Below are 26,657 nucleotides of genomic sequence, written 5' to 3' on the forward strand. Positions count from 1 at the left end.
TGGGTGCATGGTTCAACTTCTGGGAAACGCAATGTCGGCTACCCACAATGTATAGTTAGTATTCATCTGCTGAAATTGTGAAAGGCCTGACCCAGTTACAGGAAAGCATTGCAGCATAGAGTCCGGGGGAATTAGAATTTCTTTATTTTACCATAATGAGATTTGACCGTCTCAATTTGCATCCCATATTGAAAATAAAAACCGACTTCAGTAATAGAGGCGTAGCTCAGAGCTTGCCCCAAGCTTCCAAATGAAAGCCTAGGTATTTGGGTGGCTTGAAGAGTTTCAGGCCCCCACAAACACAGCTCACTCGGAAGAGAGATTTTGTGAGGAAACTTCCAACATACAGCAGTTACACAAGTTTTCATAGAAGTTTAGTGTCCCGTGCATTAGAGGAGTGGGCTAACATGTTTTGCATATTTTATTTACTCCTCCCTTCCCTCTCCAGTGTGTTAACCCACTTCTCTAGGTGTTTTTAGAGAATACTAGAAAGCTAGGAGCAGTCACCTCTCAAACCCAAACAGGTCACCAAGGCAGGACCCTTTTTAAGCATTTCCAAGCAAAGCAGCTTACTGAAGCCTTACGGAGTCACAGACGGTTAATAAAGGCCAGCTATAAAAACTCAAGAGCACCACAATATTTTCTATTCACAAGGAAAAAAGCTCCAGTCCATCTTTTTATTTTTTTGAAAAATTTCTGACATTACAGAACTAAACTGAAATGTATTAATTCCACTCTTACATCTCATGACATAACAGAAAAACTTCATGAGCCAAGAAAGGGGGAGAAGCTTATAAACTAAAATATGAATCAGCATTTTAACAGCTGAACAGAGAAAAGGAATTAAAATGCTGCAATTAAAAAAAAAAATCATGAGTGGATGGGTAAAGCATGTAGAACTGAAAATTTACAAACTAGTTAAAACCTGGAATCGCTGACTGCTCAGAAACTACACAGATGGATCATGGGGATGAACAGCAGAAACGGGTAATGAGTGAGGCGGTTGCATTGTCCTAGCTGCTTCCCATTCCACCAGTCTCCGAAGAAAGCCTACAACGAGAACAAAGGTTAAAGGCCTTTTAAAAAAATTCTGTTAAGAGAAAATCCTACCCAGTCGTACTACAAATATTTTAAACCCCAAACGTATGATATAATCAAAAGCCAGAACAAAACCCTTTGGTTCCCACATCACTCGCAGACCAATGCCCCGCACAGCCCATGCCATGCCAGGCAATATAGAAGCAGCTGTAGATCAGCAGTGGGCTGGAAGGCCCCTTTGTCATTTAAGATGCCCAGAAGGAATATATTATCCTCAAAGTATGTGCGGCTGCAGTAAATTTTAGATGGTCCTAAATGTTCAGTGGCTCCTGAATGTTGCTTTCCTGCTGGGCCAGGCAGTCGCCAGAACTCCTCTCACTCAGAGCTTTGTTAGCAGTAGGCACACCATAGTGGCCTCTGTTGCTGCTAGCATGCAAGCTGTGGCTCAGTTTGCCTTGTGTGTCTGAGTGTCTTGTTCTTGAAGGAAGCCACCAAAACGTATGCAATGGTTAGGCAATTAAGATCCATGGTTAGCAGGCAAGAATTAACCAGAGTCAGATCATAAAAAAGGCAAGCCAGAGTTGGTTCAATTTATAAATCAGACAACTTTTACAGTTGCCTGATGATTAAAGCCCAAAGCCACTGTTATTTTATTCAGCCTATGAAGTTTTACCATATTCTAAGCCACGTCACTCTGATCAAATGAGTTCACTGCTCACGAAGCTTTAAATAAGCAGTGCTTAAGAGGACCTAACATTTGCTTCAGCAATCAATTTGCTACTCCAGCATTAACACAAAGGCACATTTTTGTACATTGCTGATGGGATGGGCAGGGGGAGGGGATTGCATAAATACCCTGGTTCTTTAAAGGAGGACTTCCACTAGCACCCCTTCCCACATTTGGACTGTTGCAAGCTGACCCCCACAAGGGCCTACAGAAACCAATGTTCAATAACATTCAAGGCCCAACTACAATTCAACCAATTCAAGTTATCTAAGAACTTGAGATCTTATCCAAGAGGTGGAGCCAAGCTATGAGAAACTTACCTTTTATGTTCCAAGGCAAACTAGCTGCCCTTTCTATAGGTTCTCCTAGCTCTGCAAGGTGTGCGCGCATCCACAAGCAGCTACTCCATTGCTGCGAGAATATTTTAGATGATCCAACCCCACGGGTGCAGCCAAATTGTGCAGGTCTTTCCCAAAGAATTGTGCCACTATCGGTGTGAAAGACCCTCATGATCAGACCCTGCCCACGTGGCCGGATCATTTAAATATTCTTCTGCTTCTTTTAGAATGTGAAAGACTACCAAGAAGCCCCAAAGAGCTGAAACTGACAGTCCAATGGGCAGGGTAGAACCATTCAAGGGTGCAATAAGAATAGCTTATGATGGGAAAAGTTTGTGCAGTTTGTTGTATTGCAGTTTGGCTTGTAGGCTGTTCTTCTAGAACTGAGAAGGGAGTCTGCAGGACTCACCACCCCACACATATCCTCAAAGTGTAGTTTTGCAAAAACTGCAGATATGAATGAGCAAAGACATTTTCCTCAAATTAAGAGAAAAGGTGTGGTACTCTATTCCCCATGAACCAGTATTTGTGCATTTGTATTGTCTGGCTTTTAGCAGCATGACCAGAGTTAAATATATAGATTCTCTGACCCCTTGCCTGTAAAGAACAGGGGGAAGGGGGTTTGTTAAGTGGAGCTGGAAGAAAACCACCTTTCCTCAATGCCAATTATGCCCATTTCAGGGCAGAGAAGCATGTGCGCTGTGTGCTGTGATGGCCTACAGTCAACATCTCTCAACTAGATAAGGTAACCAAACCTTTGCAGTTGGCCCTCACTGTGTAGGAGTATCTTGGGGTAAGGGCATAGATTCTGCCAATCCGGGAGAAATTTACGTAAGGTTCTTTTAGAATGACAATTTTACTGGGAGCACTAGAAAGCGAACACATAGAGCCCAACATTGTGTCTGCAAATAGTGTTTACTCGATGTGTCTTGAAGCAAGATACTAGCAAATCAAGTTATAACATAAGATTTCTGCTGCAAGAAATGGACATGTCATGAACCCATGGATGAGGCTACAAAAGTAATCAGGTTGACACAGAGAGCAGCTTGTTTCAGAGGCTCACTGAATGAGTCTCTGCTGGAGATCAACTTATTTGCATTTCTCTGAAAGGGCCCCAAACCTTGGAAGCAGATCTGCTCTGCAATATCCCCCAGCAACCATTTGCACATGGGAGTGAAAATTTACGGGAGGCAAGGGCAAGATTCTAAAAGATGTCAAGAGTGGACACACCATTCATAGGATTCTTGGGAAACCAGTTCAGTAATATATGCTTAGTGTACCTCTGCTATAATAAAAATTGACAGTGGAACATCTTTTGCCTACCTCAACTTAGAGCTAATAGAAATTAAAGGTTATTACAGGCCCACATGGATGCCAGCTGGATAGAAAAAGGGAACATGAACGAAGCTCTGATCTCAATTTCCCACCACTTGGTGCTCCATATCGTCAACCCCATTGGCTAGTGGTAGTGCTGCATGAACAAATAGCTTTTGGACAACACATAACCAGACTTGCTAGTCGAGAACAAATTAAAGCCCATTAATTCAGCCTCTACAGAACACTATAAAACAAGACGGCCAGCCCAAAAACTTGGTTAAGAGTGGACAATTTTTACTTTATGTGGTTACACTACAGAGCAGAACAGTTTTTTTAAAAAAAGTTACAATTGTGAAAGTCAAACTGCAGAAACAAAGTACTAAAAAAGACTTCTGCTACTCAAGGAAAAAGGGTTTGACAGAACTGCATTAAGTCAGCCAGTTGATGGCCTCCCCGTCCCCTATGATAGGATAAGGCCAGGCCCTCCCAGCTCCCTGGATGCAAAGAGTTAACTAGTGCAGCCCCAGAATCAAGCCATCAGTCATCATTTCAAACTTGTTCTAGTAACTTTCTTTTAATACAAAGGATAACACAAGATTCTTAGCAGTTCCAGCTGTCACCGTTTCTTATTCAATGTTGCCTGAATTATTATGTTTTTGGAAAGACTAAGAGAGCTCAAAAAAAGGAAGTGTCTGTAGTGTTCATGTGACAACCCCAGGCTAAAGTTCAAGTGAATTTAGGTGCAGACAGAAAGAATGAACACGTACTATGCTCAACACAAGAGCATGTCATCCCGCTGCATTATCTGTTTTGTCTACCCAGTTTTCCCACACGGCTTTTAAATAGCCTTTAGTGGAGGAAACAGGCAGCTGTTGGCCTCAAAAGCCCAAGTTGAAATACCAGAACAAGTGAAGCCAACTACCCAGCCTCTATAGATTATCACCTCTCAATACAGAATACATGCGCCAGGGAGGGAACATCCATTCAGATGGCCTGTATTGCCATCAGGAGACAGGGGCTTCTAAAACCACATCTCTAGGTATCTGAAATATCCACCTCTAAGGACTAAGTATCAGAAAGCTGAACAGGTTTCAAGTGCTATTTTAGAAGATGCCATAAAGGAAAGCAACACCCGCAGCATTGTCACAGCTGTTCATTACAGCGTATATGTCGCTCCAGGTTCTCTCACTCTCTTAAGCGGCTAATAAAAGTCTTGGGTGTGGAGAAAGATGGGCATCAGAATCACGCAAGCTTTTTAAAGGCCTGCTGCAGTTTTTTTACATGGGAAGGGTGTGCACACAAAGAATATTACTTGTTCTACTGAGCAGGTGAGTTGTGTACACTGGCAAGTGGCAGTTTGTACAAGAGCAGGAATAGTATTCAGGGTCTGAACCCGCCCCCAGCACCATTACAGCTCATACCCTCACAATTGTGTATTAGGTATCAGAGCCTCCATAGGGAAGTTTATATACTTAATAATGGTGTTAGTGCAGTGCAGTAGTGTAGATAATTTTCAAAAAAAAAAAAAAAAAAAAAAAGAGTTTAGCCTGGGGGTGCAATGTCGGATTCAACCAGCTTGTGGTCAGAGTTCGGTCCCAATTCAGGCACATCTGTGCATGTTCTCACCATGACAGCTTTATTACAAAGGACAGACATTGAGACAGGTTTGGCCAAAGTAGCCTCTTTGCACAGCTTAAACCAAGGAATTGCAAGTGAGTTATCTTGTTAACGGACCCTAGCATTCCCTGCCCACCCAGCTCCCTCCCCACCCACCTTATTCCATGTAACAATGCAAACAAAACTACTAAAGCAACAGCTACAAGCTACATAATCAAGATCACTACTGGACTCAAACTGATTAATACACTTGCTCAATTGTCTTTGACCTAGTGGAGGTTGCCAGCAAAAAGAAACTCCATCCTAAAGGAATCACAAAGCTCACTTTTCTTTTGAAGTTTTTAAAAAAGCTCTTCCAAGTCTCCTCTATGGGATCCCCATTGCTGAAAAGCAATCTGCTGTTCCTCTAAGGCCACAAGCAGACACTCAGTAAGGAGAGAATCTCTGTTTTTCCGTTTTCAGTTTGTTAGTAACACATGGCACAGCTGAGGTGGTGGAGGCACCCTTAGCAGCAGACACAACATTTAGAGCCAGGAGAGGGACGGGTTTCATGCCAAGCAGACTGGAGACACAGGGGGCGGTCGGAAGAGGGTTGGGGAGGCTGGAGGGTGCGTCGGAGACCCCCGCTGTCGCAAGCGAGGGGGTGGTGGTGGAGGAGGAAGAAGAAGAAGGGGTGGAGGGTTGAGAGAGGTTGATGCTGAGGTGGTCGGGGATCGTGACGGAGGCTGCCTGGGAGGAGGGTTTAGCGCTTTCTAAACTGTAACAGAGGAAAAAAGGAACAAAAATACGGGTGGGTGGATGGGAACACCACACAAAAAGCACAGGACACAAACAGCTTAAATAGCATGAAACTAATCTGGGAAGCTTTGGAAACAGCATAGCCAGAAGAAAGGTGGGATGGGAGAGAATGCTGACTGCAAGGGAATCTCAACATTCTCTTAGGTGTACCATGGTGCACTAATAACTTCCCCACCCCACCCTCAAAACAAAACAAAAATCCCAGCCTACACAACAGTTCCAATCCCATTATGAATAATAGCCCCAGGTTTTGATTTCCTCAATTCCATAAGCAGAAACTTGGTTGCTTCAATACTGAACTACAACACACATTTTGTTGAAGCTGCAGAGAACTGCCACTAAACCTAATGTAGCTGAAATTCTATCTGTTCCTGACAATATCTTGCAACACACCACTCTCCCTCCCTCCCTCCCTTGCCCATGCAGCTGTCCCTTCAGATTTAATGCAGGCAGGCTGTAGCTCCTGCCAGTATTCAAAACATGCATTTAGGTAGCAAACGAATTCTAACAGTGCATTGTGTTCCACTCCAAGGTTGCCGTAATTATCAGGGAAGTCTTAATGAACAAACCCTTTGTGCAACTGTCAGAGGTTTTAACACAATCCAGTTTTCTACATCCTTACAGTCAATAAACAGCAGGGGAGGCTATTCCTCATCTAGCCAGAGGATAATTTTTGTTTTAAAAAATGGTTCAAAAAATGAATTAAAACAAGCCAAACACCCAAGGGAAGGCTTTATTTGTGTTAGAATAAGGAAGAGCTTGCAGGTGGTAGGCACATCTCTTTTTTCAGATACAACATTGTGGTTCTCTGTTAGGTTTTCCTGCATACTGAACTACAGCAAGTGGAAATGTAGGCTGCTTCTAAAGAAAAGAGCCATGTATTTTATTTGAATAGCAATTTCAGGAGCAATCTTCCACAATTTCATTTGTTCATGGGATTAAGCTTCAACAGAGCACTTGAGTTGCTCCACTGAAAATTGGCAAAAGAATTCTTGGAATGCCCGGAACACTGAGATACAGTAGTTGGAAACAGTTATGACCACTGTTCTTAAATGAGTTTCTGAACTGAATGAATTTTAACCAATGTTACACCAGTAACATGCAGCCCAGTAAGAGCTGAACACAAGCAGCAGTATCATCAAAATGACCCACACTCTATCCCCATCTTGAGACCTATACGCTCCAGAATCTGGTGTTTGAAATGACTGGTCCTCCTAGCTTAAACCAGCCTTGACAACCTGGGATTCTTGCAAAATACATTTAGCAGTTCACATCAAGTAGACAGGATTTGAAGGACAGTTGGTCAGCATGACAGAATGTGAAACTCTAAGGATGGCTGTTTATATAGCAGTTCCCTTCCCCTCAATATTTTATACTGTAACTTTGCAAGCAAACTCTTTTTACCTGTTTTATGTACAGCATTTAGGCTTTTAGACACTATAAAAATACCCTAAGCCCTTAAGGATTTCAGAATGGAGGAGTACCTATTAGCAATCTCTCTTACACACAATTTTTTCCAAGTGTCTTCTAGCCGCTTACATAGCAGTCTTCTTTCTTGCAGGCCATAATATATCAACCAATGTATAGCTAACGGGTTGCAGCTTGCCACCACAATGCAAAAATACTGTGTCTGTGCACCTCCAAGAAGGAATTCTCAACTGCAGAAACTGACTATCTGTAAGCAGCAAGTCACTGAATGCTGCACAGAACTTCAAATTTGGTGGCAGAAACTTCCTAGTTTCTGACTGGTACAGCTGGGGAACTAACCTGAAATCAACTATTTCCTGAGCATCCCAAATGGCCACTTCTTTGAAAATTGAGGTGCTCTCAACTTCCTCAGGGCAAAGGATCAAGGAAAATGTAGCAGTGTTGCTTTAAAAATCATAGCAGGTACGTATTTGGGAGAGCACCTACTTGTACAAATGTTGTGTTTTGCTATTAGCCAATCATTGAATTGCAGAGTTAGAAGGTACCCAAGGGGTCATCTAATCCAGCCCCCTGCAATGCATTAACTCATTAGTGGGCAGTTTAGAGAGCTGAAAGCTCACAGGCAAGCCTAACTTTGCTACATTACAGAAGGAAGGCACTTACATTGGAGCCAGAAGCTAACCCATAGATTCTAATCATTAACCTGTCATTCTGCAATGAACACTTTAGCTACGTTGGAAAGAGAGGGAAGAAATCTAGGACATGAAATGCCAGCTGCTCATGCCTGGGTTTTTAATTATTGAAGTCAATGCTCTCCATTAAGCTGATGCTTTCACTTTTGCCTTATGAGATCATCTGATCTGCTCAAAAGCTGCAGAGGGCCTCTTGCCAAGTAGGCTTTTTAAGGACAGGGCCCAAGGAGCAGCCACTGTTTGCTGCAGAGAACTGCTGCAGCCCGTAGCTGAGGGTTTTGCTGCTAGCAAGAGTACTCAGGGAGAAAGGGAGCTGCTGCAGCCTTTGCAGTGCAGAAAGCTCCACCCCTGGGGCAGTCCCAATTCTTCCCTTTCCTCTATTAACTACAGTAAACTGGGCTGCATAGCTTCCAGATCTCAAAAAAGGCACCAGCTGTTTTCTGTTTTTTTTTAAGGAACAGTTAAGCATCTTATTTTTGTACAGGCTCAGCTTAGCAGCAAGACTCCAGTTTAGTCTACCTTGATGTAGACACAGGACTTTCAAGAAGCAATATTGGTTGGCTCTGTCACCAACCAGAAATATTCTAGTAAAAAGCCTAAGCGCTGCCAAGGAATGAGTGTTGCATATCCCATTTATTTCTATTCTCCTTCCTCCATACCACCTACTAGAAGGTCAATGGAGAGGTCTGGTGCACAGGCTGCTTTTGCACCAGGGAAGTGGGAAGAAAAAAGGTGGTTTTGTTCTATTTCAGCTCAGAGAAACAGCCTTTTTCAAAATGTTGCCCTGATTTTAGTCATCTTTCACGTTCCCCAGTTCTGCCAACTCATACATGCATTACCAAGCAGCATGCCATTTGAATAGACTTACCTGACATTAATTAGATATTGAGCCAGGCTAATGCTGGCTGCAGATCCAGTTATGGTAACCTGCCTGTCAGTAGATCCTTCCACTGGATTGGCAATTTTGATCTGCGCCCCAGACATCTGGCGAATCTCATTGATCTTGGCGCCTTGACGCCCAATGATGCATCCAATCAGCTGAGAAACGAAAGTTGATAATGGTCAAAATGGAGCTTAGGATTCCAAAATAATCATTTTGTCCTGCTACTCTCTTTTCAGGTCAAGTACAGGCCTAACTTCTGGGAAGCTATTTAAATTCCAACTCATTATCTGATTAGCATATGCCTACTTCTGTGCTTTCACTATCAGGTAAACATTTGTTAACTCAAGAATGATACTTCAGGTTATTTCCAAAGAAACATAGTATCTGTGTGCCAATCTATGCAAGAGTCATTTATACTGATGAACTATTCAGACAACTCTTTATATATTATCTCATATTGCAGACACTATGCTCACATGCTTGTTCTCTGTGAACCTCAAGATTTCCACACATTAGACTCTGAATGAAAGGCAAATTGAAAGGCTTCTACTGCAATTGTTCTTTCTCTATCCTTGATGCAGCTGTACTGAAAACATGTGAGCATACTGAAAACAAGCTTTGCACCACTAAGACACTCTGGATACTATTATTTGTGGCCAATCTGAATTTGTCAGTCCGCTTGCTCTGGAAAAGGTGAAAACACTCATTTTAGATGAAATCTGAGAGACCATCCAAAATCATGACTGCAGACCAAGAAAAGAATCATCAGTCTGGTCAAGTTCCCTTTATGCTTAGGAAACATTTTATCTCCACAGTACCTAAAAATGTGGAGGGGAATCAAACTTAAAACTCTTAAAAAAATTCAGTTGCCTGTCTAAGATCAAGTTTGTCTTGACTTCTCCAACTTTTGTTTGTTATAGGAACAACTTGTGAAAGTCCCTTTTCTGGAGCTGAAGTTCACCTATTAAGACTGTTCCCTATAGCATTCTTTTTTCTTTACTAGAATCCCCAGTCATCCACAAATACCTAAATTTTAGAAGTCAAATCTATACTCAGGATCTCTTTAAAGTCTTAATTCCAAGTACATATCTCCTTCCATATGAACCTACTCGGACCCAGACATCCTCCCGAGGCCCTTCTTCATGTGTCTCCTCCAAGAGAGATCCAGAGGGTGGCAACAAAAGAACAGGCCTTTTCTGCAGTGGCTCCGTTTGGGGAATACTTCCCCAGAGAGGTTTGGCTGGTGCCTTCATTATACACATCAAACACATTATACACATTTGGGCACCAGGTGAAAACACTCCTCCTTCCCTTGTAGGAGGAAGGATTATTGATTTGCTTTGTTCTTATTTTTTATTATGTATTTTGTGTTTTTTATATTGTAATTTTATGTGGTGAACCACCCTGAAATCTACAGGTATAGGGTGGCTTACAAATTTAACAAATATATAAAATGCACTTTTGTTAAAATGGAAGTCTCTTTTTAGAGAAAGCGAAACCTTACATGCTTCACAACACTCCCAGCAGTCGCTAGACTCCCAGACTACCTTCTGCTCTACAGACTGCCATAACAATATTACCCACAGAGAACAGAACCTAAAACCTTGCTTGTAAACAAAGCTTGGTGGTATAACCACCCACAAAGTAAATCTGTGCAAGCAGAGCACAAATTCACTAAGGTCCAAATAGGCACTCGAGCCTTTTGTTGGGCTACTTCTGGGTTAGCCAAACAGACTGGCCAGCTTCAGCAGGTGATAGCTCTGTGGTGGCCTGAAGTCACCCCATGAAACTGCCTGCAAAAATCTAACAGACCATTGTATTGTCTCAATTGTTCTCATCTGCGATGCTCTCCCAAGAGCACAGAGAGGCCCATGCACTGCTGCCAGCTGCATCAGATTTGGTTGCACCCAGTTTTCTATGTATTTGCATGCTTCAAGATTTCACCACACAAGAATCCACATGGCGCCCTGTGATGGGCTGCACATCCTGCATCCCTCCACCTGTTTCAATTAACCTGTGCAACTGCAATGAGAAAGTACAAAAGTTCTCTCTCATTTCAGGTTACAGTCAGGAATCTTAACCCAAGACCTTCCTTCAAAACAGAAGAGGCAGTAGCCTGGGAGTCCCCATTATGGTATTACAGTCCAATTGCCTTTTCCTTGCCACCTGTGGCAGTGCTGTGAACTCTGCTTTGTCCCTCCACGTGGAGGGCAGCTGTCCAGAGCGTAGGACAGGAACAGTGCTGTAACTCCCTGCCGCAGGACTCTTGGAGGCAGCGCCGGAGCCTAGGCCCATCTGAAAGTTGCAGCTCTGTCCCATCTGCAAGCCACCATTTCCTAGAATTCTGCATCTCTGAAAAATACTTACATCATTTGGAATGGTGAGTTCATGAGAAGTAGTTTGAGCTGATGCATCCAAACCTGCTGAGACACAAAAGAGATCGAGACCAGTTTAATGAAAGGCCCTGCAAGGGGGGCGGGCACTGAACAGAGGCCAGACCGGTCAGGCTAGCATTTGCGGCAGGAAAAACTGCTAACCTGAAGAGTTTCTCAAACAGGAGAAGAGCGAGATGCAAGATGTTAAATCCAAGCCCCTCTTCCTAAGCACCAGGGTTAAAATCAATTGGCAGGTTTCACCTAATGAGCCCCGTCAGCACAAGCCATGCACGAGGGATTCCCCTTGAGCAATGGGGCTTCTCCCCCCTCATCTGCATATACCCCTGAAATTGGCCAGGGGGGTGGGAATAACCCCCAGAGCAATGCATGGGGAGAGGGGAGATCATTCTGTCTTAAAAGTTGCAATGATTGCTCTGCTGCGATATACGCCACAGCACAATAGTAAACTCTACCCTCTGGCTATAAGGCAAGCACCAACAGAATGTTTTTTATTCGGCCAGGGTGGGGGGTAAAGTAGTGACTCTGTTCAAATAAAGAAAGAACAAATGAGCCAGGATGACCTTTTTACAGAGTCCTACAAAGCTGCAACAAAGACAGACCCCCAAACAAATATGCATTCTCATCTTCCCATTTGTGCCTTATAGTTGTATGTCAATGTTCTTCTTGCTTCAAAAGCATCGCAAGAAGTGGAAGAACACATTTGCACTGACCAAAATGGAGAAAGGGTAATGCCACAAAAAGCATGGTCCAACCTTTAGTTTTATTGGTCCAGTGTAGCTGTTTATAGAAACACTTGTGGTTGACCTACCACCTTCACAAGCAAACGAAATGGTTACTAAATGAGAAATAAGACACTTCATTCATTCTATTATGCCCTGCTCTCCAACAGTTTCCAGCTAGATTTCTTCACAAGAGAAGGAAGGTTTAATAAGCCTGGCCTTTGCACCTAACACTACTTTGCAGTTCCTTTGTACTATATGGGTTAGCAGAATTTGCTGCCTGGGAAAGAATCTCCCACCAGTATTAACACACAATAGAGTTAACTACAGGTTTGTTTGTTTTTTTCAGTCATTACCCCAATAGCCTTTCACATCTGGAGAGCTGGATTCAACGCCTGTCAAGATACAAGGGACAGTAAGTGTGATGGTCCTAGCTGAAGCCCTATCAGGCTTTCAGCCACAAGACAAACTATTACACAATTTGGCACTAGTGTCAGGATCGCAGCAGCTGGAAGGCAAGAGGTAACTGGCAAAGCTGTTGAAAGGGTGAGGGAAGGAAAGCAACATGAAGACTCTACCTAATAGCAATCTGATCTCATTTCAGGGCAGCGAAATCCACCCTCACCCCAACATGGTTACCTGTGGATTTTTTAATATATAAGTAAAATAATGGCGCTTAAGCCAAGCATCTGGACTAAAGGCAAGTGAAGAAAGACTCTTGGACTGGTAGCTTGTACAAGAAAGGATGAGTTTTCATACCACTGAATCCAGTGTTGCCATGAGACATTGGAAAGTGTGACTGTTGCATTGCCAACTGGTGCAGCTTGGTCAGCTAGAAAGGAAGAGAGAAAGACGGATGTTAGGAAATTCGGAGGCTTACTTGCTTAGCATACAATTTAAAGGAAAACAGACACTGCAAGCTGAGCATGAGGTGCTGCCCCTTGGGGCAGGAGTTTGGGAGAGGGAAAACTGGGTTAAGGTGCAAGCGCTTCCCTGAGCAGAGATGGGTGCAGACAGAAGGAAAGCACCATGGGGCGTGAGGCCAACACCCATCTCAAGAGTCCCCTGGCTCAACAGAAGGCATCTGCAGTGAATTGTGACGAACACTAGGAGACAAGCACGAACAGGCAAAGTAACACAGAGGCTGGTTTGCAGTGGTGCTTGGGACTACACCATGCAGGACTCTGTCAAGCATTTGGAGGGGAGAGGTATATCATGAGGAGTGACCAGAATGGAGTCAGATGCTCTCCCCAGTATTAAACAGTGCAGTTTTCTAGCTCTGTCCCCTACACCTACTTACCCCAGCCCCACCCTTGCCTGTTCTAAACATGCTATGAGCAGAGATCAAATCCCTATGTATCTTTCACTGAGAAGCTGCAAGTGCTGCATCTAGCTCAAATACCAGAAGGTTTGGGTAAAGAAGGAAAAACATCCTTTTACATCAAGCAAAGATAGCTAATGGCTTTATTAGAAGAAAGCGTGCCAAGGAAAGGCACCCCAAGCAAAAGCCCCACCACCTCCTAGCCACACCTGCACAGTGACTATACATGATGCAGAGTATCATGTTTGGAGACAAAAGCAAAGCAGAAGTCTGAGGCCAGCCTCTCCTCCACCACCACGGTGAAGTGCACTACACCAAGATGCCCTATGCCCTGTACCAAGAACCACAATGACAGTATACCATGGAGTTTTGTTTTGTTTGTTTGGGGGGCTTTACATCAAATTGGGAGGGAAGAGGGGAACTGAAACTTGGAAAAGTGTACCAAGCTTTGCTGTGCAAGTGTGTCACAGGCCGGCAGAAAAAGGACAGATTAAGATTGGCTACACAAAGAAGTGCTGAACAAAATTTGAGGATCGTTTTTGGTCAGATTTCAGCTTCAAATCAAAACAGACTTCTAAAGCTGCTTGTTGAGAAAGCATGGAGAAATTTTGAAGGGAGAAGTGGGGTGATTTCAAGACAAGAAGTGTAAACAAAACTTACATCTGGCTGTGGAATGGCATACTGTCCTTGAATGGTATAGGCCTACAAAAAGGAGGAAAACAGTCCTATTAAAAACCATTGGACAGCCACCCAGTGACAGACAGATTTCAACTAGCCAGGAAGCCAGAGAGCTGAGGGGGGAGAATTGTTGGTGGGGAGCCTGAAGGCAGGCAGTTCTCTTAAGGGGGCTGCTTGAATTTGCTAGTGTGCGTAGTGTGAGAAGGGAAACTGGTCCCCACCACAAAAAGGATTATAGTATTAGCAGCTGGTTGTTGGTGAAGATTTGTTGTGTAGTGGAGGATTGGACAGTGCTGCAAGCCCTCCTGCCCTAGGCATACTCCAAACCAGACCTCCTATGCCTCCAACTGCTTTTAAAGCTAAGAGGAACCAGCTGGGTGTTCATCCCCATCCCACTAAGTCACCCCATCATTCCACACGCCTAGGAACCTGCAGTGGACAATCTACAGTCAGGTGCTGGATGGCAGAAATGCATCTGGAAGAATAGGGAGAGAGAAGCAGCCAAACATGATGGTTCTGGGGATTACCCTACTGAAGGGACCCAGCAAGGCACTCACTGCATGGGGACTTGCTTAACACTAAGTGAGGCTTTGAGGGCACAAGTCTCTCACCTGCAGGCCAGGGGCGGGGGGGAGTGCAGCCCAGGTTGGAATTGACGAAGCAGTTACCACCTGCAGGGCTGACTACTGGCCTGCCAGGTAGTGTTTGGTGGCCTTAATCCAGTTCCCAATGAACAGGAGTTCACAGCACAAGCCGCCACCACCAGTCTTGCCACCCTTGTTGGCAGTCTCAAAGAGGCCAAGGATTGAATGGGCCATGGAGACTGAACTCCCCTCTCACCTCTTGAGGTGGTCCCTCCAGGTCAGAGTTGAGGCACATTGATGGGGCGGTGTGGGGGTAGCTTGCACTGCCGCTGCTGTACCTGTCCTGTGGATAAATAGAGGACTTCAGTCTCCAGGGCTGTCAATCCAAAACCTTTCGCCAACACCAAAGTCATATAAAACTTACTCTGATCAAGGGCTAACCTGTACTAAAGACAGACGCTGGCTTACTCCAACTCATGTCACATCAGTAGCACCAGACAATGCGAGATTTCCCAACTGCCGGCACCTTCAGGGGCAGGGGGGCCTGCACAGGCAAAAGGAGTCTTGCTCTCTAAAGGCATAACAGGACTAACCTGCCACAAGACCAACCTCAGGATGCAAGTGAGGTTCTGCCACTATATCTTCAGTAACCTCCCATGTGCCTTTCCACTGCCAATTAACTGCCTAGCAAGCTGTCAAGAGCCTCTGGGAGGGTAGGTAATATGAATGGGGCAGGAAAGAAAAGGGAAGGGATTGAGGCAAGAACAAGAGCACGACAGCACCTTTCCCCCAGCAAGAGGTATCAGCCAGATAGCCCAATATAAGTGGCATGTGAATGTATAAGCACTGGGTGAACTACAGCCAGCCCTGTCCAGGTGCTGCCTCTAAATTTCTATTACTGACTGAAACTATCCATTAACACTCTGCTCTGCCATTTTTCACTTTCACAGCCAGCATTTACAGCAATTATACCCCACCCGTTAGCCAAAAAGGCTCTTAGACAGGCTTGCAAATATTTGCTTAAGTTCACCCCACCAAACTCACTTTGAAGCTTCTGCACTGTTGGTATAGCCTTCTTTAAATAAAAATAAAAAATTCAGGTGGGCATTGAGGCACTGTGCTCAAAAGCAGTCCAATGACAAAGTCCCCAGAGTGTTCCGACTCCACTCCACATACTTATGCAGAAGTCTTTTCTGGGCATGAAGTTCTGAGAGGCTTTAGCTTCTCAAACCCTCATGCCTCAACCTCACGTGAGATCTATCTGCCTAAAACAGTTGCAAGTATCTGCAAGTCCAGCTACAACTTTAAAATGCCTTGTAGGATCTATCTGAACTCGCACAGCCCACTCAAGCACACGTTTCAATGAAATCCATGGTAACGGTAACAGGATTCCAGCAAGCTGAGAGACTGAAGTCCCATCCTGCAATGGCCGCAACAATGCGCTGTTTTACCAAAAATTTAACACATCTGTATCCAACCTTTCTGTGTACTGGAAGCAATTACATAATAGCACTGGGAAGCGAGTCAGATCCAGTATTATTTGGCATCTCTTTAATGTGTCCTCCCCAAATTTTAGTTAACAATCAGCATTTAAATCATCCTTAAGTCATTACCATCTAGTAAAAGGAAGTAATTCCAGAATGTTCTGAATTTTGGATTCAGTATCATAGGATTATCAGCCATATCTCCACCTCACATTCCCAATCCTCTGGATTCCAGTTCTCCCAACACCTGTCCTTCTTGTTATTCAGCCCCTGCTGCTTTAGAACAACTGTTCAGAATAATTCAAAGCCTACTGCAATCAGCCACTAATTTGAACACTGTCTTAAATTGAAGGCCAGAAAAAATTGTGGGCTGACTTGTGGTCTTACGTCTGAAGTAAATTTCAAATTCCAGCTAACTCCCCCAACCCACACTGCTGACTACGATTCCCAAAGGACCTCAGAGCCTGTTGAACATTTGAAAGCAGCCTCCAAAGAACAAAACCAAAGCAGCAGAGGTAGCACTATGCTGGCCAGATGGGCAGCACAGGTGATAAAGCATGCAGAGTGGTTTGATGTGTGCTGGCAGTGTTGAAGCTTGGTAGGCTACTATATTATTGCCCCCAACCCATGCCCAACAAGAGGAATGCCCTTACCTGACCGCCTGCAAAGATGACAGGAGAACTGGATGGCTTGGGTCGGTAGGGGATGGTGACACCCTTTGGGGGAGACTAGATTATAAAAGAGTAAGAGGAAAAACATGGTTAATTATAGAGACTCTGGTTAAGAATCTGTCACAGAGCTATATGGGTCAGTATATTAGCTGTCTGAACTGATGAGCTACCCACTTCACAGTCTTCCTCATTTGATTGGCACTGCTGTGGAGGCAGTAGTGTCATCAAAATCCGAGACACAAAGCATTGATTTCGATTTCTTCACAATTTTCTCACATCTGTGGTTCTAGACGTGCAAGGCAGGCTTCGCCGAGGTGTCATGGGCAAGTGGGCAGAAGGCCAAGCCACTACAACAAAAGGAGGGGCATGCACAAGACCACTTTGCAGGGTCTCGGGTTGAATCAGACGGCAGTTATTTGTTACATCAAGTAATCACCAATCTGAGCTTTTTGTGAGCTGCTCACATTAGATCAAGGATTGATACCTCCAAGTGCACCTTCAGTTGTACTGCAGGTGTTGCTTTCAGACAGCCTAAACTGCTTTTATACTGACTTGGCTCTGATGGTTCTCTTCCAGGAAATACTGTGGACATGAACCCACTAAGAACCAATGGTTTCTTTGAAAATATCCAGTGATCTTTGCATCACTTAAAACCAAAACTACACCACCACTAGGGAGAGGCAGCTGTCAGTATAAGAATTCTGTAGCAACTGTTCCAAATCTAGAAAGCAGCTGGCCACAATCCAGTGACAATGCTCCTTTTGCCCTTCTGCTTGTCTCAAAAACTTTTAGCAACAATCCCTCTGTAGCCTCTCTCATTTATTTGTGCACTGTGTGTGCATTTGCTCATTTTAATCTAGTATCTTACAATAAATCAGGTCACTCCACCATTACTCACCTCCAGCATGACCACACAGATCTGTTTGACGCACTCAATGATGGACTGTGGAATCCCGGCAATGGTGATCGCTCTCTCAGTTGAGTTGGGCAACATGTCTCCAGCCACCTGGACCTGTGCCCCCGTGCTCTTAAGATTAAAAATACCAAGTCAGGTTTCCAGCCTCATGTTTAGTGGCCTCACAGAAGGACAGCTGATTTATTACACAAACAAATAGCAATAACTTAGCTTCTTCTCCAAAGTGATTTAGAACTAGTCATGAGAAGTTAGTACATGGCTACATTACAGAAATCACAAGATCTGTCCCAGCATACTTTCCAGTGTTCTTAACAAGCCCCTAAAGTCCAGCTTTCATGAGGACAAATTTATTGCTCTCAAAGCTGCATAAATAAACTAGGAGGTGAAGACAAGGTTTTGCAGCCACCATTGTTACTGAAGACTGGACTTATCAAACAGGACCATTCAATCCTGTATGACAGTCACAGGGACAGAATCCCACAAGTCCTATCACTACTTACTTTCTATTCCACAAAGGTGGGGAAAAGACAGTAGTAGTTAAAGGCAAATTTTGCATTTAGGAACAAGGAGCTTTAGATAAAGGGAAGATATAGGAATGGAATAAATCTGAAAAGAAAGCCTATGGGGGGAATTATCCAGGAGAAGAGAGAGGCATGCACCCTTGGTTGAGGCAGGAAATGAACTAATGGAAGGGCTTCAAGACGGAAAGCCAACCAAAAATAACTTTCTTCTTTCCTCTTAAGCGGAGGAGGATGGGAACAAAGAAAGCAAACTCCATAATGGATACAATCCTAATCAAATGGAAAGGTTAGTGTAGGTTTGTGAGACCATGGCCAAACATTAGGAGACAATAGTTCACCTATGTGTAACACTTTGCCACAGCAGCAATGCTGAACTGGCAATTGGTATCTGTAGGCCTGCAGCTGACGTTAAGTAGGAGTGCTTGCCAACATGGCATTCTGCCCAGAGTACGTAGTCAAAACAATTGAAACCAACTGCAAATGGATAGCTAAAAGGAAATCTCTATTTCTAGGCTAGCTCAATTTTAAAGTGGTGCAAGAGGCAGAAATGGGCAATAAAAATCAGAATTCATTATATTCCACCCTAAACACTCATGGATGGGCTGAAGCACATAATGAAAATGTAGCCTTCTCCTATGCTTTGGAGAGTAACTTATATTTTTGAGGATTCAGTTATGTAAATGTTAATATGCCATGTAGACATATTTATTGTTCTGAAATGTTTCAACCCATGCACCCATTTGTTTTTAAAATGAGGGTTTTCAATCAAATAGAACTAAGGTCTCTCCCAAGACTCAAATTGAGAGAAATATTACACAACCAAGATACACGGAGGAAAAGCTCTAAATGGGCCCCCAAAGGTGAATATTAATAGTTATTCTATGCTGATACAGTAGCTGAAGTATTAACACTCCAATGTCTTCGCATTCATAGCACCAATGGATTTAATTTGGAAAGGGGGATGGAAAGAGACTGATTAGTTAGGTAATGTGGTCAATACAAATCCCAGATGCCAGCCTTGCATATAACTCAACTTCTTTAAAGGTCTTAGTCTGCCGCTTATCTGGCAATAAATTGACCCTGGAGATAAAGGACGGGAGACCAAAAGGGGAACACAAACTTACAAAAAGCACCTGACTCCACTGCGCTTGGCTCCAGCCGCTCTTCGTCTCAGTTTCATGAGCACTAAATATAAGCGGCTGTATTAAGCAGGATGACGCAGAGTCTATGTGTGGCATTCAACCTCAATACATTTGGCACAGGGCAGGGTCATGGTGAAGGGAACGAGTAGCATTTTGTAACACACGCAAACTTCACAAGTCTAAGTACACACCTCTCTTATCTCCTTGATCTTGCAGCCTCCTTTTCCAATGAGAGAGCCACATTGGCTGGCAGGTACCACAAGTCTCAGAGTGACGGGGGGCCTGCTAGAAGCCGTGCTGTTGGTCATTGAGCTGCTGATGTCCTGAAAGCACAAGTTAACAAACTTCAACTATCAAAATTTCAAATGGAGGTTGAAATTTCAAAATAAAGATGCCCAAGATACCAAAAATGTGAGGTTCCGGCAATGCATACACTTTATAGAGGACCAAAGAGTCCAAGTATTTGTTCCATCATTATAGTCCATCAATTTGTTATCTATGCAGCACTTATGTTTATAGCAGGGTTCACAACATACTGCCTGCAAATGCACATGTGCCGACAGTAGCCTTCCCTGCTGCTCACTAGGTCCCCTCCCCCCATTGAAATTAGGCTTGAAAGAAGTATTTTATTGCAGTCTATAGAATGTGCTTGGTTGTGTGCTTGGTTGTGATGGGTATACAGTGCCCACAACAGTTTATCCGGTTTGCAAGTGTGCCCACAGGCCCCAAAACACTGGCAACCTCTGGTTCACAACCGCTTCTGCTTAGGAAACTGTTCTCATATAGTCACAGCCAGAAGCTGTATTGATAAAAATTTTAAAATATGGCTAAACTGCTTAATTCACCTTGTTCTTCCACAATATCCTGATGACTCAATTTTCCTGCACCATAAACTCCTTGTTGGAGTATGAGTAGAATGCCAAAAGCATGGTCATTAATTGTTAATAAGCCACCTTGGGAGCATGAACTGAACATGTACAATTTTCTTAAGCTTAGTTATATTCTTAATAAGGAGATATACTTTATGGTGCCCTTGGGCTAGCTAATTAACTCCCCCATGTACTTTTCCAGAGATTTCTCTTATAGCATGAACCATGAATATAGTGGGTGTCTAGAAGCAAGCTCCTATCCAGCAAAAATCCACAGAGTAGATACTCTCTGCATCCCAGAGGCTGTCCATCATTCTACACTGTAAGAAAGTGAAAAAATCGCTGCAGCCAGATGTCAACTCTAAACTGGTTCAGTAGAGCCAAGCCTGCACAACATTCATGAAGGCCTGGCACTCAAGAAACAAAAACCCTCTGTTAGTGCCAGAGCTTATATTCAGTATCTTTCATACATTGGCTATGATGTAAGCCTTACAAACAGCACAGCCTAAGCATCTAAACTCAATAGCTGCAACAGCTATTCTGTTAAGCAAGCTGCAAATCTCCATGCCAGGAGCAATAAGACACCATCTTTCACAAGTCAAGGACAGAAGCTCGAACCTTGTGGGGGAGGTAGGAAAGCAAAAAGTGTTCTCGGGTTACTGACATTCTGCTAATGCTCAAGCACTGAATTTCAAAAGTTTAAAGAGGCACAGCTTACCACAAATCATACAGCTGTGGTTAAGTGAACAGGCATTTTGCTTTAAGAGATATCACTAGAAAAGTACCTTCCCATCTTGCTAGACTTATTTTAGCTTGCCAGAAAGTCAATCTTATGCTTCAAACTTTGTTTATTCCTATAGTGTTCTAATGAAACAGCAGGGCGAATGAACTTTGCAAAAAATATAAGATCCTAAGTAAATGATGCCTTCAACAAGCTACTAATTTGAAAGGCAACTGAAAACCAATTGCAATTTGGAACATTGTACCAGTCCAAATTTGGCAGTAAACTTGTAACTGAGCAACATAAAAAGTGAACTAGTTTGCCGAACTTGGAGAAATGCTTTAATATATGAAGTTCTCTATATTCTTGAGCAACGATCAAATTGTTTTAATCAAGACAGCCATTCCATTGCTATACTACCAAATATCAAGATTAATCCCCATGCTCCAAAATTTTCTACTCAAGGGAGTCCTAGAGTCCACTGTGTAGAATTGAAATTCCATGTTCCCACAAAATGTGGTGTATGAGTAAATAAAGCCCATTTGTATTTCTCATTGTTTGCAGTAAAGATGGTAACCACATTCAATACTGCCAGAAACGATGGGTCCGTATCATCACCTCCAACACAACAGCAGATGGAACACACATTATTCAACCCATAAAAAGGGGGGGGTGTCACATACCTCTTCCAGTTTGTCAATGATCATAGCAAATGCTTTGAAAATTGCATTAGTGGGTCCAGCAAGAGTGATAATCCGTTCTGGGCAGTTCCCTTCTGAGATGTTAATGCGAGCACCACTCTAAAAGGGGGGGGGAGGGGAATGGAGTTATAGAATCAGAGTTGGAGGGGACCCCAAGGGGCATTCAGCCCATCCCTCTGCAAGGCAGGTCAAAGGAGACTCCCCTTTCTAACTCTGTCTCTTCCTCCCACCACCGTTTGATTTTCTAGTAAGACAGCCATTCTATGCACACTTATTTTGGAATTAAGGCTCAATCAATTTATTGTGATTTACTCCAAATAAATATGCAAAGGATAAGGCTGCAGGTTTTAGTGCATTAGGCAGATCAGAAGTACCTAGTAGAGATACTGCCAAACTGATAAACACAGCTTTCAGAAGTTGAGATACAAATAGCTGCCACTCCTTCCCATTAAGACTGGTTGGTTGTTGGTTGTTTTTTTTTGGAAAGTCATAAATTGCTATGTTCAAGTTGATACTGGGCATGAATAACGTCGTATCTTTCAAACTGACTGCTATCGTCTCAGTAAATTGTTTCTACCAGGTGAGGAGCCCCTTATTGCCATATTTAGCTTTCCCTTGATTTGTTTTCACTGCTCTTATCCCCAAGAACCTACCTCTTCACGCATCTTCTTTACAGATTCTCCTTTCTATACACAAACACACAGGGGGGAAAAGAAACTGGTTATTAGTGTCACTAATCTGAATTAAGGAAAGAATATAATAATTACACTGGACCACTCACCTTCCCAATGATGCTTCCAACCTCCTGAAACAGAAAACATAAGAAATATGTAGTTCTCAATCATTCTGACAGTCCAATATAAGCCCACCCTTCAGTGTATAGACAATATTTGGCTTATACCCACCCTCTACGTACAAACAAGCCTTCATCTGCATAACAGTGCAAATTTGGACATTTAAAAGTTGAATGAAGCATCCCTACTAGATGGTGCTCAGGGCAGCTTTATATTTGATTGCACAAAATATTGTAAATCTCTAATTAAATATATTTTAAGGAGGCAGCTTGGTTGTTTTTCCAAGACACACCCAACCAACATATTACAATATTATATTCTCCACTGGGGTTAACTGAGCGCTCTACTACAAAGAACATGGTACGCCAAGAGCAAACTGATGTTTTAATTTGATCAGACAACTGGGTTTTCCAAGGCATTTACTGTGACCTAGTTTCAGTCTGACGCAACCAAGATGAGGAAAAGCAAGTACCTTCCCATGCATAAGTAGGCGAATAGTAAGTGTGACATTTAAACCTCCTTCGATAACACCAGTGTCCATCTTGAGCTGTATTCCGTTAAGTCAGGCTTGAAAGTGGTCAAATCTTTGGTCGCTGGAAGGAAAATCAACCTATAAAATAAAAAGATTATCTTGTACTGTCGCCACACAAGAATTAACTCATTAATACTGTTTTCTGGCAGTATCTGAACACTTTGATGTCCTGTATTTGTTCTTTTTTCCAGGCCTCAACATTACATGTATCTTGCATTAGATTTAATATGAGGAATAGGCCCAGTTGACTGTCACCGACAAGTTGTCAAAGCCACAGATTTGCATGTGCTTAGTGTCACTAATCAGTTGATGCGCAGAAGTTTACACCTCCTATGTGTTTATTCACAAACTGGTCAGGTAGTGCTTAGTGGCCAAATGTGTTAATGCCCATTGGAGACTACTGGTTAAAGACGATCCCCTGAATGCTCATGGCACAGAATAGACATATCCCCTTGAACAACTTGACCTCCTCCTTCCTTTGCTAGAAGGAGAGATAGAGATCAATTGTCACTTTCAGTTTCCAGTTCCATTGCTCAGCAAACTACAAATAGCTTCAGCAGAAGCACTTCCCAGTCACTTTCACAGCTTCATCTGCACTATTTATTTTTTAAAAAAAAATCCGTCTATATTTGACAAGATGTATGCCTGCTGCTGAACTTGATGGTTCTTTTTGTCAACTATAAGTAACAAGAACCCCATTACCCATGCCATGAAACTTAACTTTAACCATGTAAAGTAACAGCTTTTAAGCATGAGTAGTGTGTTTTTTCCATACTACTGAACAGTGACAGGAAGTCACCTTTTAAGTAGGCTTAGGGATAATTGACTCATTAGAGAGCATGAAGTCATTTTCAAATCAAGTGAAAGTCATATATATAAAAGTCACTTTCTTTCATATATATGAAGAGAAAAAATAACAGCAAGCAACTTCCAAGCTGAAAACTTTTTTATTCTAAAAGAACTATGAATCAGGTTAAGAAAATAATTTTTAACACTAGTCTAAGATAAAAAAGCAAAAATCCAAATAAAAGACTTAACTCTTAAAAGTCACCAATAGTTTGCTGTTTTTGCAACATTGCACAAGCTGGTACCTGAATTCTTATTTATCTCAACTAATCCATTTAACTTCCAATATTCAAGAATTTTATTTACAGGGATTACTACCTACAATAACACCTTGAACCATGTCATCGATTTTAAGTTAAAATATATGGAAAGGAAGGTTGTCAACCCTAAACCGATTTTGGTTTTATAAAGAAGCCACACAGGCCAATCCTCAAACCACCGGAAGTCTAAAGTTGCAATTTTTCTTCACCAGCCAGTGAAGTTCCTATTTACAGTATTTTACCTTCCCCAAAGTCTCAAACCATCTCCCACCCTAAAGCCGCCCACTCTAACGAGCAATTATAAACTTGCAGATCTGCACCTTGCACCGCCTAAGTTTAGAGTCAAACCTATTTCAAACTCGTGGAGGGGTCGACGGGGAGGGGAACGGGCATATTAAACAAATCCCACATCCTCATACTAAAACTACTTTTTAAATATACATATATATATATATATATATATATATATATATCTCCTTCCACCGGGCAGTTTAATAGAAACAGGGCTCTATTTTAATTTTTATACTATTATTAAAGCTGTGTTATAAAGTTCTCACAATGACTTTCCGCCAGTGGAGAAGAGCTGCCTAAAAAAGAATCGGAGGGGGAAAAAAATAAGAAGGGGGCGCTGTATAGCTGGCGGGACGCGTTTTGAAATAACACGACGCAACTGTCCTGTTTTCCCTTCCCCACCCCTCCCGCTCCCCGCCCGCTCCAGCCATGAGATCCGCCCGCCCGCTGCTGCTGCTGTCGCCGCCGCCGCCGCCGCCGGCCTTGCGCTTGGGCCCGCGAGCCAGGCCTCCCTCCATTCTCTTACTCACAGCCGGCCGCCTTAGCGTCAACCTCCTCCTCCTCCCCCCCCCCGCTCAAAGAGAAATCCCCGCCCCTCTCCTCCTCCTCCCCCCGCCATCACTCTCCCTTGCGCGCAAGAGGCCTGGGCCCACATCCCGCTCGATGTGACGCAGCAAGAGCGCCCCCCCAACTACATACATACACACGCACGCAGCCATCCAGTCCACTGCGCGCCCCCCCCCCAGCCGCGTTCCACGCGGGGCCCGCTCCTCCCCGAGACGCAAATGGCAGCAACAGCGCCACCCCTCCCCCCACCCACCGACTCCAGGCGCTTCACACGCACTCGGGTGGGACCCGGCCGCAGTAGGCCGCAAGCGCATCCTCGGGCTCGCGTAGCGACCCGGCCCGGCTCGAGGCGCAGGGTTGGCGGAAGAGCGCAGCTACTCGAGGCCGGGGATTCGGAAAGGGGGGGAGGAGGAGGGGGGGGAAAAAGACGAGTACTTTCCGAGGGGCGGTGGGAAGCCCTTACCTGGCGGGGTGGCTAGGCCCGGCCGCTCACGCGTTCGTTCGCTCCCTCGCTGGGGCGGGGAAGGGGACGGGACGGGGGGGAGCGGGAGGAGGGAGGGCGGGTGGTGCGCGGGTCTCCGGGGCGGGCGGAGGGAGCGGGACGGGGGGAGGGGAGGAGGAGAGAGCCGGGGCGGGCGGGCGGGATGGCGGCGGCGGGAGGAGGGCAAGGGCAGCGGGAAGGGGCTGCGGCAGCTGCTCTTGCGGCGGCGGCCTCGGCGGGTCTGGGAGGGGGAGCTGGAGAGCGGGGCGATTTCAACCCCGCCTTGACCCGGAAACGATAAGAGCCCTCCCCTCTCCTCCCCCGTGCAGACCTCTTCCGCGCTGGAACGACAGAGGCGCTCCGGCCAGCGCGTCTTTTCCCCAGCGGACGTTGCAATGCCGACCATAGAGAGGGGGCCGTTGGAAACGAGCCGGGGGCGCTGGCTAGAGCGTCGCCCAGCGAAAGAGCGGCGAGGTACCCCCTGCAGGCCGCGTGGTGCGTAGTCTTCCAAAAGCAGCGTGGCTCCAGCAGGGAACTATGGAGAAGAGGAGGAGGAAAGGGACGGAGGGAGGAAGAAAGGAGGCAGCCATCTCTCGCGCGCTGCGCTTGTGCATATGCAGATACAAAGGCTGTTCCCAACATCCCTTCAGGACTTCAGCATAATTGAGAGAGAGGAACCAGGAGGAGGTGGAAGGGGCAGAAGTGGCTCAGAGGAGCTCCTGCTAAGTTTTATAGGACAAAGTAAACTGACAAAAAGAGCTGGGACGGAATCGGATTGGGGGTTGAGAAGAGTCCCTCGCCCCCGACCCTGTTCTCCAGGGCGCCCTTGTCAGTGCCTTTGCTTCCATTAGGACATGTGCTTTGGGACGCCTTTGTGAGGGGGAAACCTGGGACCCCACCGACTCACGTCCCCTTGTGACATATATTCCACACCCATCACCATGACGGTGTCTCTAGTCAAAGCACACAAATTTTACCATTGACTTTTACACATGTGATGTACAGTGGTACCTCGGGTTACATACGCTTCAGGTTACAGATTCTGCTAACCCAGAAATAGTACCTCGGGTTAAGAACTTTGCTTCAGGATGAGAACAGAAATCGTGCAGCGGCGGTGCAGCAGCAGCAGGAGGCCCCATTAGCTAAAGTGGTGCTTCAGGTTAAGAACAGTTTCAGGTTAAGAATGGACCTCCAAACGAATTAAGTGGTACCACTGTATCTGAACTGTATGTGTGTGTAGATGTAGTCTGGCTTACTCAAAAGGTTTGAGATTGGTAATGCAATTTAAACAACATAAAGCATCTGAATAAAACGATACAGTAAAA

The 26,657-nt window shown here is 44.3% G+C and overlaps 2 protein-coding genes across 33 annotated transcripts in view; both read right to left on the reverse strand.

Moving 5' to 3' along the window:
• Positions 1 to 26,657, reverse strand: part of AMHR2 (anti-Mullerian hormone receptor type 2) — a 119,874-nt gene that overhangs the window by 30,363 nt on the left and 62,854 nt on the right. The gene's annotated exons all lie outside the window — the stretch shown is intronic.
• On the reverse strand, positions 640 to 25,721 carry PCBP2 (poly(rC) binding protein 2). Of its 32 annotated transcripts, none has more exons than XM_083599341.1 (15): positions 25,315 to 25,639; positions 22,828 to 22,965; positions 22,343 to 22,366; positions 22,215 to 22,247; positions 21,544 to 21,660; positions 19,462 to 19,593; positions 17,590 to 17,718; positions 16,674 to 16,748; positions 14,793 to 14,879; positions 13,935 to 13,976; positions 12,713 to 12,785; positions 12,310 to 12,348; positions 11,206 to 11,258; positions 8,824 to 8,993; positions 640 to 1,050 (listed from the first exon to the last, which is right to left on the reverse strand). In XM_083599341.1, exons 2-15 carry the CDS (start codon positions 22,894 to 22,896, stop codon positions 1,014 to 1,016), a joined length of 1,080 nt encoding a protein of 359 aa, XP_083455467.1. In that variant the 5' UTR covers positions 22,897 to 22,965; positions 25,315 to 25,639; the 3' UTR covers positions 640 to 1,013. The 32 variants fall into 32 exon arrangements, with proteins under 32 accessions (XP_083455467.1, XP_083455466.1, XP_083455470.1 ...); XM_083599340.1 differs by having other exon boundaries at positions 11,206 to 11,261; XM_083599343.1 differs by lacking the exon at positions 640 to 1,050 and adding an exon at positions 3,694 to 5,794.

The sequence above is a fragment of the Podarcis filfolensis genome, assembly GCF_964270895.1.
Source record: "Podarcis filfolensis genome assembly, chromosome: 2".
NCBI classification, from domain to species: domain Eukaryota; kingdom Metazoa; phylum Chordata; class Lepidosauria; order Squamata; family Lacertidae; genus Podarcis; species Podarcis filfolensis.

Excerpts from the sequence above, each read along its gene's own strand:
- PCBP2 (XM_083599332.1), bottom strand. The coding sequence starts at position 22,896 with ATGGACACTGGTGTTATCGAAGGAGGTTTAAATGTCACACTTACTATT. Across the intron at positions 22,248-22,342 it reads TTGGAAGCATCATTGGGAAG|AAAGGAGAATCTGTAAAGAA; the intron begins GTGAGTGGTCCA and ends GTTTGTGTATAG. Across the intron at positions 11,262-12,309 it reads AGATGTGAAAGGCTATTGGG|CAGGTTTGGATGCATCAGCT; the intron begins GTAATGACTGAA and ends TTTGTGTCTCAG.